The sequence below is a fragment of the Salvelinus namaycush genome, chromosome 27 (genome assembly GCF_016432855.1).
Source record: "Salvelinus namaycush isolate Seneca chromosome 27, SaNama_1.0, whole genome shotgun sequence".
Lineage (NCBI taxonomy): Eukaryota > Metazoa > Chordata > Actinopteri > Salmoniformes > Salmonidae > Salvelinus > Salvelinus namaycush.
In genome coordinates, this window is record NC_052333.1 from 31,869,345 (window position 1) to 31,885,414 (window position 16,070).

The 16,070-nt window shown below is 43.1% G+C and overlaps 1 protein-coding gene across 1 annotated transcript; it reads right to left on the reverse strand.

The window, feature by feature from the left end:
- Nucleotides 1-3,577: 3,577 nt before the first annotated feature.
- LOC120022349 (splicing factor U2AF 65 kDa subunit-like) lies at nt 3,578-16,070 on the reverse strand. Its single transcript, XM_038966242.1, has 11 exons — nt 16,022-16,070; nt 15,210-15,345; nt 14,482-14,588; nt 7,619-7,773; nt 7,267-7,383; nt 6,937-7,075; nt 6,755-6,834; nt 6,462-6,584; nt 4,891-4,981; nt 4,172-4,419; nt 3,578-3,788 (listed from the first exon to the last, which is right to left on the reverse strand). Exons 1-11 carry the CDS (start codon nt 16,068-16,070, stop codon nt 3,654-3,656), a joined length of 1,380 nt encoding a protein of 459 aa, XP_038822170.1. The 3' UTR covers nt 3,578-3,653.

Below are 16,070 nucleotides of genomic sequence, written 5' to 3' on the forward strand. Positions count from 1 at the left end.
AAGAAAACATGATAATAAACTGAGCCGACAGATAATCTATTGATAATATGAGCTGTAATAGTCCAAGTGTAGACTGCCATGTAGATTATTAATTACAGTGCAATATGAAATCATTCAATGCTGTCTTTCATTAATCAAATGGCCTACATGACTAAAATAAAAGATGTTGCCATCAGTCTAAAGCATTATTACAATATATAGTTTTCAAAACTCACTGAATAGAACTCTGGGCTGGCATTTTCTTTTTTTCCAACCCCACTGGAAGGCACTGGGAAATTAAAGACAAATTCAAGCCTTTGCCCATTTGGGAACACTTGACAGCAATTCAGCAGTAACTTTAGCTTGGAGATTACATGAATCTAGATTTTATTTATATATATTTTTATTTATATATATTTTTTACCTTTATTTAACTAGGCAAGTCAGTTAAGAACAAATTCTTATTTACAATGATGTCCAAACCCGGACGATGCTGGGCCAAATGTGCGCCGCCCTATGTGACTCCCAATCACGGCCGGATGTGATACAGCCTGGATTTGAACTAGGGACTGTAGTGACGCCTCTTGCACTGAGATGCAGTGCCTTAGACCACTGCGCCACTCTGGAGCCTCATTGATATGCATCGGTTTTATATGGAGTCTCTGGACACTGTTCTATCACACCTTTTGATCCCCTTTTCAATTCACCATAAAAAATATTCCTTCTTGGAGCAGAACCTAAATAGTTGGCTCTATAAAATACCAAGGACGAGCCACACGCACACTAAAATTCTGATTCAATATCCTGTAGACATTAAACAGATCAGACAGGCATCAGAGTACATTAAATCTGTTTTAATGTGATCACTCAGACCTTCTGTAAATAAAAAATACAACCTTACAATGTTGAGGGAAGTGACGGAGTGCAAAAATTCCCACCTACTAACCTGTTGACAGTATAAGGACAGAGACAAATACATTTTCTTACATAATCTTTCAACCTGTTTAGGAAACCAACAAACAGTCTTAGATGTGGAAATGGTTCGGTAATGCAAATCATCGAAAGATCCTCAGGAGACTACCAGCATTTGGAGCGCAAAACCTGTCAAAAGAAATATCCATTATGTAATTCGAAGCAGCGGAAGGTCTTGGAGAAGGGGATGGGAATAGAAAGTAAAACAATGTCAGACAGGTTCCTCCAAGTGTGGTGCTTGTAGTATAGACAATGAAAACGATTAAATAGGAAAGAGGAGTGCAAGTGGAAGAAAGGGGTATGTAATTGATTCATATTGTTTCATAGAGCCTACCCACACCTACAAATTATCTACATTATCTCCACTTTGATATTGTCTCGCCTGTCATAAACCTGAATTCATGTCACCCATCAGAAAGCCTCACACGTGCAGATCCACATGCTTCTTTGGGTCCTAAAGAGATCTCACTTCGAGGCAAAGCCATGAGAGCTCAACTGGGGTAAATAGGAACTTACAATTGAAACATATAAAAACATAATACAAAAATACAGCAGATATGATTTTACAGTGAAATAATAAATAACATTACCTAGTGATTGTAAGTCAATGTCAATAATGTTTTACAAAACCAACCAAGGGTCGAGGCAGGGCAGTGATAACTCTGAAAAAGGCTTTTAGCTGTATAGCAGATTTTCTAAGGAGAGAGAGAGAGAGGGAGGGAAGCTGTGGGCGGGGAGAGTTCAGGGTCATGTTCATTAGACACCAAACTGAAGAAAACAGAGAGATCTGAACTATCTGAACTTTTCCAATAAGAAATACACATTTGTTTTCTGTTGCAAAACGTTTTGCTACGATGTGCCCTAATGAACACGACCCAGCTGTATCAATTTCAGAGGCAGTCACAGTACCTCTGATTGGGTGAGAGCCTTCTATTACAGAATCTGGCCTGGTTCATCAGATACTTCCTGTTAATATACTATATTGTTTCTTGTGGAATGGGGGTTGCCCACTGAGAATTGGTGCCAGAGCCACAAAGTCAAAACATTACATAATATTCAGACATTTTGTTATCAAAAGAGGGTGGTGATGATAAGTTAAATGTAGACACACACACTTACAGTATTTGCGTGTCCCCTCAGACATGAGTCAGACTTCACGATAAGTGGCGTTGATGTTCTGAAAATTGTATATATATATATTTAAAAGTATGTGGACACCCCTTCAAATTTGTGGATTTGGCTATTTCAGCCACACTAGTTGCTGACAAGTTTATAAAATCAAGCACACAGCCATGCAATCTCCATAGACAAACATTGGCAGAAGAATGGCCTTACTGAAGAGATCAGTGACTTTCAATGAGGCACCGTCATAGTGATGCCACCTTTCCAACAAGTCAGTTAATTAAATTTCTGCCCTGCTAGAGCTGCCCCAGGCAACTGTAAGTGCTGTTATTGTGAAGTGGAAACGTCTAGGAGCAACAACTGCTCACCCCCGAAGTGGTAGGCCACACAAGCTCACAGAATGGTACCGCCAGAGTGCTGAATCGTGTAGCGCGTAAAGATCGTCTGTCCTCGGTTGCAACACTCACTACTGAGATCCAAACTGCCTCTGGAAGCAACGTCAGAACAAGAACTGTTTGTCGGGAGCTTCATGAAATGGGTTTCCATGGCTGAGCAGTCACACACAAGCCTAAGATCACCATGCACAATGCCAAGCGTCGGCTGGAGTGGTGTAAAGATCGCCACCATTCGACTCTGGAGCAGTGGAAAGGCGTTCTCTGGAGTGATGAATCACGCTTCACCATCTGGCAGTCCGACGGACAAATCTGGGTTTGGTGGATGCCAGGAGAACGCTACCTGCCCAATGCATAATGCAAACTGCAAAGTTAGGTGGAGGAGGAATAATGATCTGGGGCTGTTTTTCATGGTTCGGGCTAGGCCCCTTAGTTCCAGTGAAGGTAAATCTTAACGCTACAGCATACAATGATATTCAAAACGATTCTGTGCTTCCAACTTTGTGGCAACAGTTTGGGGAAGGCCTTTTTCTGTTTCAGCATGACAATTCCCCTATGCACAAAGCAAGGTCCATACAGAAATGGTTTGTCGAGATCTGTGTGGAAGAACTTGACTGGCCTGCACAGAACCCTGACCTCAACCCCATTGAACACCTTTGAGATTAATTGAAATGCCGACTGCGAGCCAGGCCTAATCGCCCAACATCAGTGCCTTGACCTCACTAATGCTCTTTGGGCAAGTCCCCGCAGCAATGTTCCAACAAATAGTGGAAAGCCTTCCCAGAAGAGTGGAGGTTGTTATTGCAGCAAAGGGGGGAACAACTCCATATTAATGCCCATGATTTTGGAATGAGATGTTCGATGAGCAGGTGTTCACATACTTTTGGTCATTTGGTATAACAATAAACAACTGGTACCTGAGGCTCAGGCATGAACACAATAAAATGGTTAAAATCATGATTGAACTTGATTCATTGAATGAAATCATATAATTATAAGCGACGAGGACAAAAGTAATGCTTCAACCAATTCTGCTGATTTTACAGTGATAAGTGGCCTTAAATGAACTTTCTACGCCTCCTCTTTTAAAAAGTGCAAAAAGTTGAGTGTTGTGATGCTCATAAATATTCATATCATTACATAAATAACATGAAACTCTGCTTCTCTCCCTCTCTCTGGTTCTCAGGTCTACCAGAAGTCTCGGCGGTGGTAGGCGTCTGGGTCACAGTACTTGGTCACCACCATCCTGTTGGCAAACTTCCTGCCTGTCAGTGCCTGCATGGCCTTCTGGGAGTCAAACAGGGTCATGAACTCCACAAAGATCTGAGGGAGGGAGAGAGAGGGAAAGAAAGAAAGGATAGGAAAGTGGGTGTATGGCCATTCTGTATGGAACCAGACAACCATGTTAAATGTAATTCTACAGCAATCAACTATGATACATGTTTACACATACACACACAAAGGGATTATTGCATTGGAAACTATTACCACAAGCCTAGGCAAGAGTGATAAGTTATGAATTGCTATGCTTGTTTGATGGGAGGCGAAAGACAAATTTCCCCAAGGAGATTCAATAATTTCACCTGAACTGAACAAATTCACTTTGAAACAACAACACAAACTCTCCTCAAAACACTGCAACAAACACCCCATGCCCTATCCCATCCTAATACCCAGGTACCCCTATTCCCCTCCCCCCCCCTCACCTTCCCAGTGCCTGGGACCTCCAGGCCATCCAAAGGCCGGGGGATCTCGATGCTCTTCACCTGGCCGTACTTGCTGCACTCACCGCGGACGTCCTCCACGATCTCCTCGTACTCCTCGTCATCCAGCAGCTCCTCCACAGCCACCATGTTCATCAGGCAGAGCACCTCAGTGGGCAGGCCACCCAGCAAGGCCATGGAGGTGGGCATCAGGCCTGGCACTTGGAGGATCACCGGTGTCTGGTTCATACCTATCTGGTGAGGTGACGGGAGGGGTGGGGAGAGGTGTTGGTTATTGGGAAGGTTAAAAGAACATGAGTTACTTTTAGAAAACGTTTTAGAATGTTTATGGTGTAAAAACACAGAAGGAAATGAAAGAAAAATAAATAAATAATGAAACAGTTATTATTCAATTGCCAACTTGTTTTTGTAATAATACTGTCTACTTTGCAGTGGTGCATACGCTTAGTTAATTCCTTAATCAGCTCTGGATTGTCCTGATTAAGTTATGAAACAGCTTGATGTTTTAGGTCAGCGGAGGTAGATCGAAGAAGGCTTGTGTCCAGTAAGGCACAAAACGGGAGAGAACATTTGAAACAGAGGGGATAGTTAGGTCCTAACTTACCCCAAAATATCACACATTTTTCCCCCATCTCTGTCTTATATTGAACACCATCCATTTGTAAAGTGTGCCTCTCTCTGTAGTCTATCATCTCTGGTACTCACCAGAGCTGCGTTCTTGGCCCCAACACTGGCTCTCTGGACCAGGAGCCTCTTGTCCCCCAGCTGCATCCCATTCAACCCTGCAATGGCCTGAGTCAGCAAACAGAGTTAGAACAGTGATCAAATGTTTTTTATTTGTAATAAAGGTACACAAAACAGGTACACATGGACAGAAAAACAAGTGACAAGACCGAACAAGACAAACAGTTCCCATCCCATCCCACCCCCCACCCACAGGACTTCCCAAATCCAAAGTTAGATAGCAGTCTTTTTACAGAGCCATAACGTTGATGAAAGAGCAAATGTGTTTCTTTCACTCGCCCCATGCATGCCTACAGTCCTACAGATATTTACATGTCAATAATAGCCATGAATGACAGCAGCCACTGTTGTCTGTTTAAAGAATGAGGAGGCTGCCAACGCGAGGCTCATTTTTTGGGCTGCTGTTGATCCAGCCAGCCAAATACATTGCTGTTTGACAGATAGGTCTAGTGTCATCATTTAACAATAAAATAGTGAACATGGTACATTTCTACTCATTATGTCAGAAAGACAGGATGAAACACAACTCCAGAAATGTTAAACCACTGGGCACTCCCAAACCATATGAAACAATTTGCCAGGAGCCCCCGGAGGGCACATTGAGCAATTTGGGGTTTGTCTAGCTTTCATCTTAAATAGTTTGCATGGTGTACAGTAAGTTCTATGGGCAAAATTGTAATGTAGAATTTGGTGGTTGGGGTCTCTTGATGAAATCGATATGTTGGACCAAACTCTAGTCCAATTAGTCACAGTACTACATACGGAAAGGTCTTTCTTCCATGATGCTAGGGAAGGGATTGGTTTGTGAGTCATTTTAAGTAGCAGAGAATGTCATTTAGAGACCAGTCCCTGTGTACTAATATGAATAAATAATTTGTGAATAGGGTGGACAGACCATTCTTGCCTCCAAAAGGAACATATGCACGCAAAGCAGAACAGAGTTGTAAGTAAACGAAAAAGAATGTACCAGGTAAGTTAAATTGCTTCTGGAGGTCTTGAAATGCTGGCTATAAATCTGGGAATGTACGATATGACAGGGAGTACCCCTCCAGGTTTCCTTTATCTGGGGGGGGGACTGGAACTGTCAGCTGGGTAGTGATAAACTGTGGTCAGAATTCTAGAGAAGAAGATAGCTCTCCTAATGTTAGTGTGCATGTGTGTGCGTAGGTTAGAAGAATGTTATAAAAGGAATATCTTTGTATGGGAATGGGAGAGCTCTCGTGAATACATTTTGATTTGACTTATTGTGAGCTAGGAATTCTGTCTGTTTCATTTAAACCAGAACTTTACACACTCTGGGTTGCAGACCGATTAGAATAATACAAAATGATAGACATTGATAATAAAATTCTATATCAGATTTGCTTTCACTTGGCCAGGTATAGCAGATCAGTGCAGATGAAAGAAGAAACACAGGGTAGTCACTTTGGACTATTGACATGCAGCCCAAGAGTCTATGACCTTATGTTAACCTCAAGTCTATAACAAGATTGCACACAGCAATACAGGTACAATATCTGACACTGACTTGGTCATTCAAACTGACGTCCACATATTCACAGAAGGCGTAGCCCTTGGAGAGGCCCGTGGTGCTGTCTTTGACCAGGTTGAAGGCCTTCAGAGGGCCAAAGGAGACCAATAGCTCTTTTACCTAGGTGACGAAGGCAGGGTGTGAAGACAGGAAAACAGATTGCCCTATCAAGTAACATTGTTGGAACTGAATCAAATTCTTCTCGACCTTAAATAAAACAGTAGCATAACATTTATTGATCATGCCAGAGACTTAGAAAGAAGGTCTTCAACGAGCTAGAAAGGTCTGACCTGATCATCATTTAGATAATTTGGCAAGCCACCGATGAAGAGTTTGTGGGCTGAGTCTGGCACCACGGTCGAAACCACTCCTAATCCAAGCAACAGTGAGAAATAGGGTTAAGTACATTTGAATTGAAATCAGAGGATTCGACAGGATCAACAAGCCGTGGATGTCCTATGGAAAGACCCACCTGGTACATAGACACTGGGGCTCTCACTCATGCCGGGAAGGGGCTGGTAGTCATGAGGCCGTCTGATCTTCAGGCTCTGACCCTGGAAGATGATGCCGTCAAAGGCCATGGCCTGGGTCGTCTCGTCCACCGAGCGGAACTGGAAGAGGAACAGGTAGAGAGAAGGTCAACATTATGACGTGCTATTGCAGAAGAATGCAGAAGTCAACAAAACTTCAGCACTCAGGAAGGAAACTGTTACAGGGCAATGCAATTTAGCTAATAACTGCCGTCCATGATCTATTTCATGCTATTTTGTTTTTATATTAAATACATTTTAGTTGAGCACACCTCGAGGAAGGCAAAGTTCTTGTCCTGGTTTATCTGCACAGCTAGAACAGGGTTGCCAGGGGCCTGGGTAAGACCGCCGAGGAGCATCTGGGCATTGAAGAAATCCATCACGGCCTCCTATTGACACAACATGGACGATCACACCAAAGAGTCACTTACTATACATTTTGCAGTGGGGAAGGCAGATGTAGAAGGCTCTCGACCAGGCTGATGCTATGACACAGTAGCGATGATGAAATGCAGAGTTTTACTACCCATATCTCATAGGGTTGTGGCGTTAGTCTTTAACTGTATTTTAGGCCTTATGTACAACACAGTAGTGTGGAATGGGTAGCAGTTCTCTATTACCTACCTCTGTGATTCCGAAAGGTATGTTGCCAACGTAGAGCCTCCTGGCCTGCCTGGTCATTTGGCTGCCCACCACAGGTACAGAAGTGTGGGTGGAGGCCAGTCCCTCTGGAGTTATCTTGGTGGGCAGTAGGGCCGTGGCTGGGATCTGGCCAGCAGCTGAGAAAGGAACATGGACTCAAGTTAGATATGACTCCCAACGGAGAAGAAATACGGAACACCTGCTCTTTCCATGACGTAGACTGATCAGGTGACTCCAGGGTGAAAGCTATGAGGTATGAGGAGACAGATTAAAGAAGGATTTTTAAGCCTCGAGACATGGATTGTGTATGTGTGCCATTTAGAGGGTGAATGGCCAAGACAAAAGATTTAAGTGCCTTTGAACGGGGTATGGTAGTAGGTGCCAGGCGCACTGGTTTGTGTCAAGAACTGCAACGCTGGTGGGTTTTCATGCTCAACAGTTTCCCATGTGTATCAAGAATGGTCCACCACCCAAAGGACGTCCAGTCAACTTGACACAACTGTGGGCAAGGGCACAACTTTGGTTTTAGAAGTGGGGGGTGATATAACTTGGCGGGGGTTCTGAGGGTCCTCCTATTTTTGGGGGCATCTAAAGCTAATTTCCTGAATTTCTACACAATCTAAAATGACCCATGACCCTTCTAGCCATCTCTATTTAGAACAACAAAAAGTAAGAAAAAATGCCCAAAAAATCAACAGTTTCCCATGTGTATCAATAATGGTCCACCATCCAAAGGACATCCAGCCAACTTGACACAACTGTGGGCAAGGGCACAACTTTGGTTTTAGAAGTGGGGGGTGATATAACTTGGCGGGGGTTCTGAGGGTCCTCCTATTTTTGGGGGCATCTAAAGCTAATTTCCTGAATTTCTACACAATCTAAAATGACCCATAACCCTTCTAGCCATCTCTATTTAGAACAACAAAAAGTAAGAAAAAATGCCCACAAAATCAACAGTTTCCCATGTGTATCAATAATGGTCCACCATCCAAAGGCCATCCAGCCAACTTGACACAACTGTGGGCAAGGGCACAACTTTGGTTTTAGAAGTGGGGGGTGATATAACTTGGCGGGGGTTCTGAGGGTCCTCCTATTTTTGGGGGCATCTAAAGCTAATTTCCTGAATTTCTACACAATCTAAAATGACCCATGACCTTCTAGCCATCTCTATTTAGAACAACAAAAAGTAAGAAAAAATGCCCACAAAATCAACAGTTTCCCATGTATCAATAATGGTCCACCATCCAAAGGACATCCAGCCAACTTGACACAACTGTGGGCACAGGCACAACTTGTGACAAAACTGCACATTTTAGAGTGTCTTTTTATTGGCCCCAGTACAAGGTTCACCTGTGTAATGATCATGCTGTTTAATCAGCTTCTTGATATGCCACACCTTTCAGGTGGATTATCTTGGAAAAGTTGAAATTCTCACTAACAGGGATGTAAACAAATGTGTGCACAACATTTTAGAGAAATACGTCTTCCTTTTGGTGCGGGAATTAACTAGGGAAACTAACAGTTGAATAACGTTACATTGCTTTACTGACTAATAAAAACCCACATTACGCTGAAGAAATATATCGGCCTTCAATCGTTTGGCCGTTGGTTTAATCATTTGATTCGGGTCTAGTGTGATTGAGGCAAAAATAATAGCAAAGGTCAGTGAGCTAGCTAGCTAACGTTACCCAACTTTTGGCTAGCTCTAGCTAATGATACAATGGTTCAAATTTACTTCTGTTAAAACTGGACAAAACAAAGGCTACAAAACATTTCCATACACACAAAAGCTGTTAGATCATGCTACCTGACACATGGCTAGAGGCTAGCTAGAGCTGAACTGGCTATGGTAGGTACACTAAATGACCAAAAGTATGTGGACACCTACTCATCGAATATCTCATTCCAAAATCATGGGCATTAATATGGAGTTGGTCTGCCCTTTGCTGCAATAACAGCCGCCACCCTTCTGGGTAGGCTTTCCACTAGATGTTGGAACATTGCAGCGGGGCTTGCTTCCATTCAGCCGCAAGAGCATTAGTGAGGTCGATCACTGATGTTGGGCGATTAGGCCTGGCTCGCAGTCCAATTCATCCCAAAGGTGTTCAATGGGGTTGAGGTCAGGGCTCTGCCACAAAGTTGGAAGCACCGAATCCACTAGAATGTCATTGTATATTGTAGCCTTAAGATTTCCCTTCACTGGAACTAAGAGACCTAGCTCAAACTATGAAAAACAGCCCCAGATCATTATTTCTCCACCACCAAACTTTACAGTTCTGCTCTAGAGTCCAATGATGGAAAGCTTCACACCACACCAGCCACGCTTGGCATTGCGCATGGTGATCTTAGCGGCTCCTCAGCCATTTCGTGAAGGAACAGTTATTGTTCTGACATTGCTTCCAGAGGCAGTTTGGAATTCGGTAGTAAGTGATGCAACCCAGGACAGACGATTTTTACGCGCTTCATTAAAAAAAATATATATACAGTATATACCTTATTTACATAAGTATTCAGACCCTTTGCTATGAGTCTCGAATTTGAGCTCAGGTGCATCCTGTTTCCATTGATCATCCTTGAGATGTTTCTACAACTTAATTGGAGTCCACCTGTGGTAAATTCTATTGATTGGACATGATTTGGAAAGGCACACAACTGTCTATATAAGGTCCCACAGTTGACAGTGCATATCAGAGCAAAAACCAAGCCATGAGGTCGAAGGAAGTGTCCATAGAGCTCCGAGACAGGATTGTGTCGAGGCACAGATCTGGGGAAGGCTACCAAAGCATTTCTGCAGCATTGAAGGTCCCCAAGAACACAGTGGCCTCCATCACTCTTAAATGGAAGAAGTTTGGAACCACCAAGACTCTTCCTAGAGCTGGCCGCCCATCCAAACTGAGCAATCGGCGGAGAAGGGCCTTGGTCAGGGAGGTGACCAGGAACCCGATGGTCACTCTGACAAAGCTCCAGCGATCCTCTGTGGAGATGGGAGAACCTTCCAGAAGGACAACCATCTCTGCAGCACTCCACCAATTAGGCTTTTATGGTAGAGTGGCCAGATGGAAGCCACTCCTGGGTAAAAGGCACATGACAGCCTGTTTGGAATTTGCCAAAAGGCACCTAAAGGACTCTCAGACCATGAGAAACAATATTGTCTGGTCTGATGAAACTAAGATTGAACTCTTTTACCTGAATGCCAAGCGTCACGTCTGGAGGAAAACAGGCACCACTCATCACCTGTCCAATACCATCCCTACGGTGAAGCATGGTGGAGGCAGCATCATGCTGGGGGATGTTTTTCAGTGGCAGGGACTGGGAGGCTAGTCAGGGTTGAGGAAACTATGAACGGAGCAAAGTACAGAGAGATGCTTGATGAAAACCTGCTCCATAGCACTCAAGACCTCAGATTAGGGCGAAGGTTCACCTTCCAACATGACATAGACCCTAAGCACACAGCTAAGACATCACAGGCGTCGTTTCAGGACAAGTCTCTTAATGTCCTTGAGTGGCCCAGCCAGAGCCCAGACTTGAACCCCATCGAACATCTCTGGAGAGACCTGAAAATATCTGTGCAGCGACGCTCCCCATCCAACCTGACAGAGCTTGAGAGGATCTAAGGAGAAGAATGGGAGAAACTCCCCAAATACAGGGGTGCCAAGCTTGTAGCGTCATACCCAAGAAGACTCAAGGCTGTAATCGCTGACAAAGGTGCTCCAACAAAGTACTGAGTAAAGGGTCTGAATACTTATGTAAATGTGATAGATGTTTTATCTACACAGAATAATATATAACACATCATTGTGATCTTGTAACGGCTGATTTCCTCCTCTTCGTCTGAAGAGGAGGTGTAGGGATCGGACCAAAACGCAGCGTGTTGTGAAGACATGATGAATTTATTTAGACAAGACGAACACGAAGTACACTTGAGAAATTACAAAAAAAAACAATAAACGACGTAGACCGACCTGAACATGAGAACTTACATATAAACGAAGAACGCACGAACAGGAACAGACTAGACAAACAAAACAGTCCCGTGTGGTAACAAACACTGACACGGAAGACAATCACCCACCAACAAACGGTGTGAACAGCCTACCTTAATATGGTTCTCAATCAGAGGAAACGTCAAACACCTACCCCTAATTGAGAACCATATCAGGCAACACATTGAACCCAAATTAGAAACACATAACATAGACTACCCACCCAGCTCACGCCCTGACCATACTAAACAAATACAAATACAAAAACAACGGAAAACAGGTCAGGAACGTGACAGATCTCTACAGCGCTGTTGGCTGGCCGTCATTGTCAGGCCCTGACATTAGAGAGCCATTTTATTTCTCTATTTGGTTAGGTCAGGGTGTGATTTGGGGTGGGCATTCTATGTTGTCTATTTCTTTGTTTTTGGCCGAGTATGGTTCCCAATCAGAGGCAGCTGTCTATCATTGTCTCTGATTGGGAATCATACTTAGGCAGCCCTTTCCCACTTTCTGTTGTGGGATCTTGTTTTTGTTAGTTGCTGGTTTAGCGCTACTATACGTTGCGTGTCGTTTATCTTTCTTGTTTTTTTGGTGTTCATTTAATAAATTCCAAATGTACGCCTACCACGCTGCACCTTGGTCTCATTCCGACGACAGACGTGACAGTCATTGACCTTGCGTAGGCTTAAACACTGGTATACACTGAATTATAAGGCCATATTGGGTAAAATTCCATTTTTTCTCTTATTTTTTAGTCAGGTCGGTAAATAAATATAAATTACGGTCCCATTCTCATTTGCTTCTAACAGTACCAAAAATTAGAACAGGTCACGGTAGAAATTGTTTTAGTTACTGAGCTCCGTGGTCCTGGAATTCTCTCCTGAACATTTAAAAATTTGATGATCTAGTTTCGTTTAATCAATTTTACAATTAACTAGCTGCTAGTAGTTCATTCATTTCAGTCGAGAGGGGATGAAACATTGGTTAACGTAACATGTCAGTTACACTACTAGCTCAGCATTTGGAATAAAAATAAACTAATTCTGTCAAACAGCAGTAACCTTGCCAGCTAGATCAGTCAACTAAAGAGTAGCCAATTTATGTTCTGCTTGCTTTTACAACTCGAAGAAAAAGCAGACAGCAGCTGCCTCTGATCATCTCTCCCTTGCTGGTCCTATATGCCAGCCTTTCAGAAGCTTTGCCTTCACACAGCCTGTCTGCACGTTCTGTGGTGTCCGTGCGATCCTAAATCCAGCTGGCTGAAACCGGAAAACAGCCTACCCGACCTCTCTGAGGCGTCCACATGGTCCTAAAGCACACCGGAGCCACATTTTGTATCACAGTGTAATTATAAAACTGTTATTTCAGAATGTGTGTGGGGGGGAGGCGGGTCATGTCCCCGTCCCCAGTGAAAGTTGCTCCCCTGACTGTGGGGAAGCATTGGAGTCAACATGGGTCAGCATCCCTGTGGAATGCTTTCGACACCTTGTAGAGTCCATTCCCTGGCAAATTGAGGCTGTTCTGAGGGCATGGGGGGGGGGGGGGGGGGTGCAACTCAATATTAGGAAGCTGTTCTTAATGTTTTGTATGACTATGTATGACTATATATTTATGTACAGCACCAGTCAAAAGTTTGGACACATTTACTCATTCAAGGGTTTTTCTTTATTTTTACTATTTTCTACATTGTAGAATAATAGTGAAGACATCAAAACTATGACATAACACATATGGAATCATGTAGTAACCAAAAAAGGGTTAAACACATCAAAATATATTTTATATTTGAGATTCTTCAAAGTAGCCACCCTTTGCCTTGATGACAGCTTTGCACACTCTTGGCTTTCTCTCAACCAGCTTCATGAGGTAGTCACCTGGAATGCATTTCAATTAACAGGTGTGCTTTGATCAAAGTTATTTTGTGGCATTTCTTTCCTTCTTAATGCGTTTGAGCCAATCAGTTGTGTTGTGTCAAGATCTTTGAAAGTTTCTTCAATTGCAGTCGCAAAAAAACATCAAGTTCTATGATGAAACTGGCTCTCATGAGGACCGCCACAGGAAAGGAAGACCCAGAGTTACCAGCCTCAGAAATTGCAGCCTAAATAAATGCTTCACAGAGTTCAAGTAACAGACACATGTCAACATCAACTGTTCAGAGGAGACTGTGTGAATCAGGCCTTCGTGGTCAAATTGCTGCAAAGAAACCACTACTAAAGGACACCAATAAGAAGAAGAGACCTGCTTGGGCCAAGAAACACAAGCAATGGACATTAGACAGGTGCAAATCTGTTCTTTGGTCTGATGAGTTCAAATTTGGTGACGAGCCGTGTCTTTGTGAGATGCAGAGTAGGTGATCGGATGATCTCCACATGTGTGGTTCCCACCGTGAAGCATGGAGGAGGAGGTGTGATGGTGTTTTACTGGTGACACTGTTGGTGATTAATTTAGAATTCAAGGCACACTTAACCAGCATGGCTACCACAGCATTCTGCAGCAATATGCCATTCCATCTGGTTTGCGCTTAGGCAAAGAAAGGGTGGCTACTTTGAAGAATATAAAATACATTTTGATTTGTTTAACACTTTTTTGGTTACTACATGATTCCATATGTGTTGTTTCATAGTTTTGATGTCTTCGCTATTATTCTACAATGTAGAAAATAATAAAAATAAAGAAAAACCCTTGAATGAGTAGGTGTGTCCAAACTTTTGACTTGTACTGTATATGTATGAAGTGAGAGAGGGACTGAGTTGAATACTTTCATACAATATCACATCAACAGCCTTTGCTTTTGAGCAGACATAATACGGACTGTGATGTGACACTATTATAGTGAGAGCTGACAAGTATTGCCAAACTGACCCTGCATAGCCTTGTACTGCAGGGGGGTGATATGTTCGAAGCCTGGTGCCGGAACATCCCAGTACTTCCTCACTTTCTTCTTCTCTCTGTGCAGAGCTGGAGAGCGACTGCAGGAGAGAAACAGTAGGGGACAGGACAGGAGAGATGGACATATAGCCAGGCAATGCAGAGACTGTGTGGACAGAGGACAACGAATAGCACAAAAGTATGGGAATCAAAGGGATATCAAAAAAATAATAATTGTGGATGGATGGTTAAAACACATTCCTCTCAGAACTCTATCTTCCTGGCACCTACATGGTCACATTTGTATATGAATTAGACATCAGATATCGACCAAAATATAAGCACGGATTTCAAAGCAAGCCTCTAAGACAGTTACAGATCCAAGTCGTCTCCCCTTACCTTGACCTTGTATTAAGAAGCAATTCTAACGTTAGTACACACAACAACCACCAAGTACAGTACTTAACCAACAGATGGACAGCTAACTCATAATTAGCAGTTATACTTTGAAGGTGTCATGCAAGTCACTGTCCGCTGTATTACTATACCTCACAACAGTCTCTTGGGATTGTTTTTGAGTCTGTGTGCTGAAATGAGAGTTAAAACATGGGTATTCCGTTTACTATTGCATAAAGGTGGGGAAAGAAATAGTTGAAACAAGTCAATGGTCCACAAAGCTGACAATTATTCACAATTTCAAATACTTGAACTGCGGTATCCACCTGCGCCTGTGTTGATGGTCCTTGCTGTCGCTGCGGCTTGCCCTACTCTTCCTCCTTTCCCAGCTCCTCTTCTTCCTTTCTCGGCTGCGACTGCGGGACAGTGTGCGCCGTCCGTGCCGATTCTCCTTGTCCCGCTCTAAAAGGGGGAGGGAGGAAGAATAAGCGAGTAGGGCAGAGTCACTGACAAAGACACAGGATCCCTTAGTTGCAGCAGGAGAGAAAAGGCCTTATGCACACTACCGGGGGAAAAAACGGTCATGTGCTGCTACTCCTGTTATAGCTAACGTTAGAGGAGTTAAAAGGCAATTCTAAATTCACTCCATCAACATACAGAGAAAGCACGATATGTAGGCATATCTGTAACACTATTCCCTTATTCTACATTGCATAAATGTATAGTTATGTGTCCTGGTACAGTACCCTTTAGATACGTTATCGGATAGTCAGCGTGCTGCAGTTAATAGCAGCACAAGTCAAAAAGTAATGGACAGGTCGCAATTTAAAAAATGTGGCTCCCAAATAAAAAAAATGTCACTAGTCAATCCTGCAGATGTAGCTAGCTATTCAGGTATGGATAGCGTGTCAAACAGTACCCTTTTGTTATACACTGCCAGCAGAGGTGCAAGCAAGCATGCGAGTCTCTTGTCATAATATTGTTTTGGTAAACACCTTATAGGCCTTGTGCAAGCTAGTTAGCAGCAATGCAGTGACAGGGAGCTACCGGTATGATAGCTAGCTAAAATAATATATTGGAGCTACTGTAGATGGTCAAATTAACCATTACTGTAGGATGAATGTGCAGCAACACTCACCTTTCTTATTTTCAGTCAACAGCCTCTCGAATTCATCAAAATCCGACAT

Coding starts and splice junctions, on each gene's coding strand:
- LOC120022349 (XM_038966242.1), bottom strand. CDS start 16,070: ATGTCGGATTTTGATGAATTCGAGAGGCTGTTGACTGAAAATAAGAAA. Junction 7,384..7,618: donor TACCTTTCGGAATCACAGAG/GTAGGTAATAGA, acceptor TTGTGTCAATAG/GAGGCCGTGATGGATTTCTT. Junction 4,420..4,890: donor CAAGAACGCAGCTCTGGTGA/GTACCAGAGATG, acceptor CTCACCAGATAG/GTATGAACCAGACACCGGTG.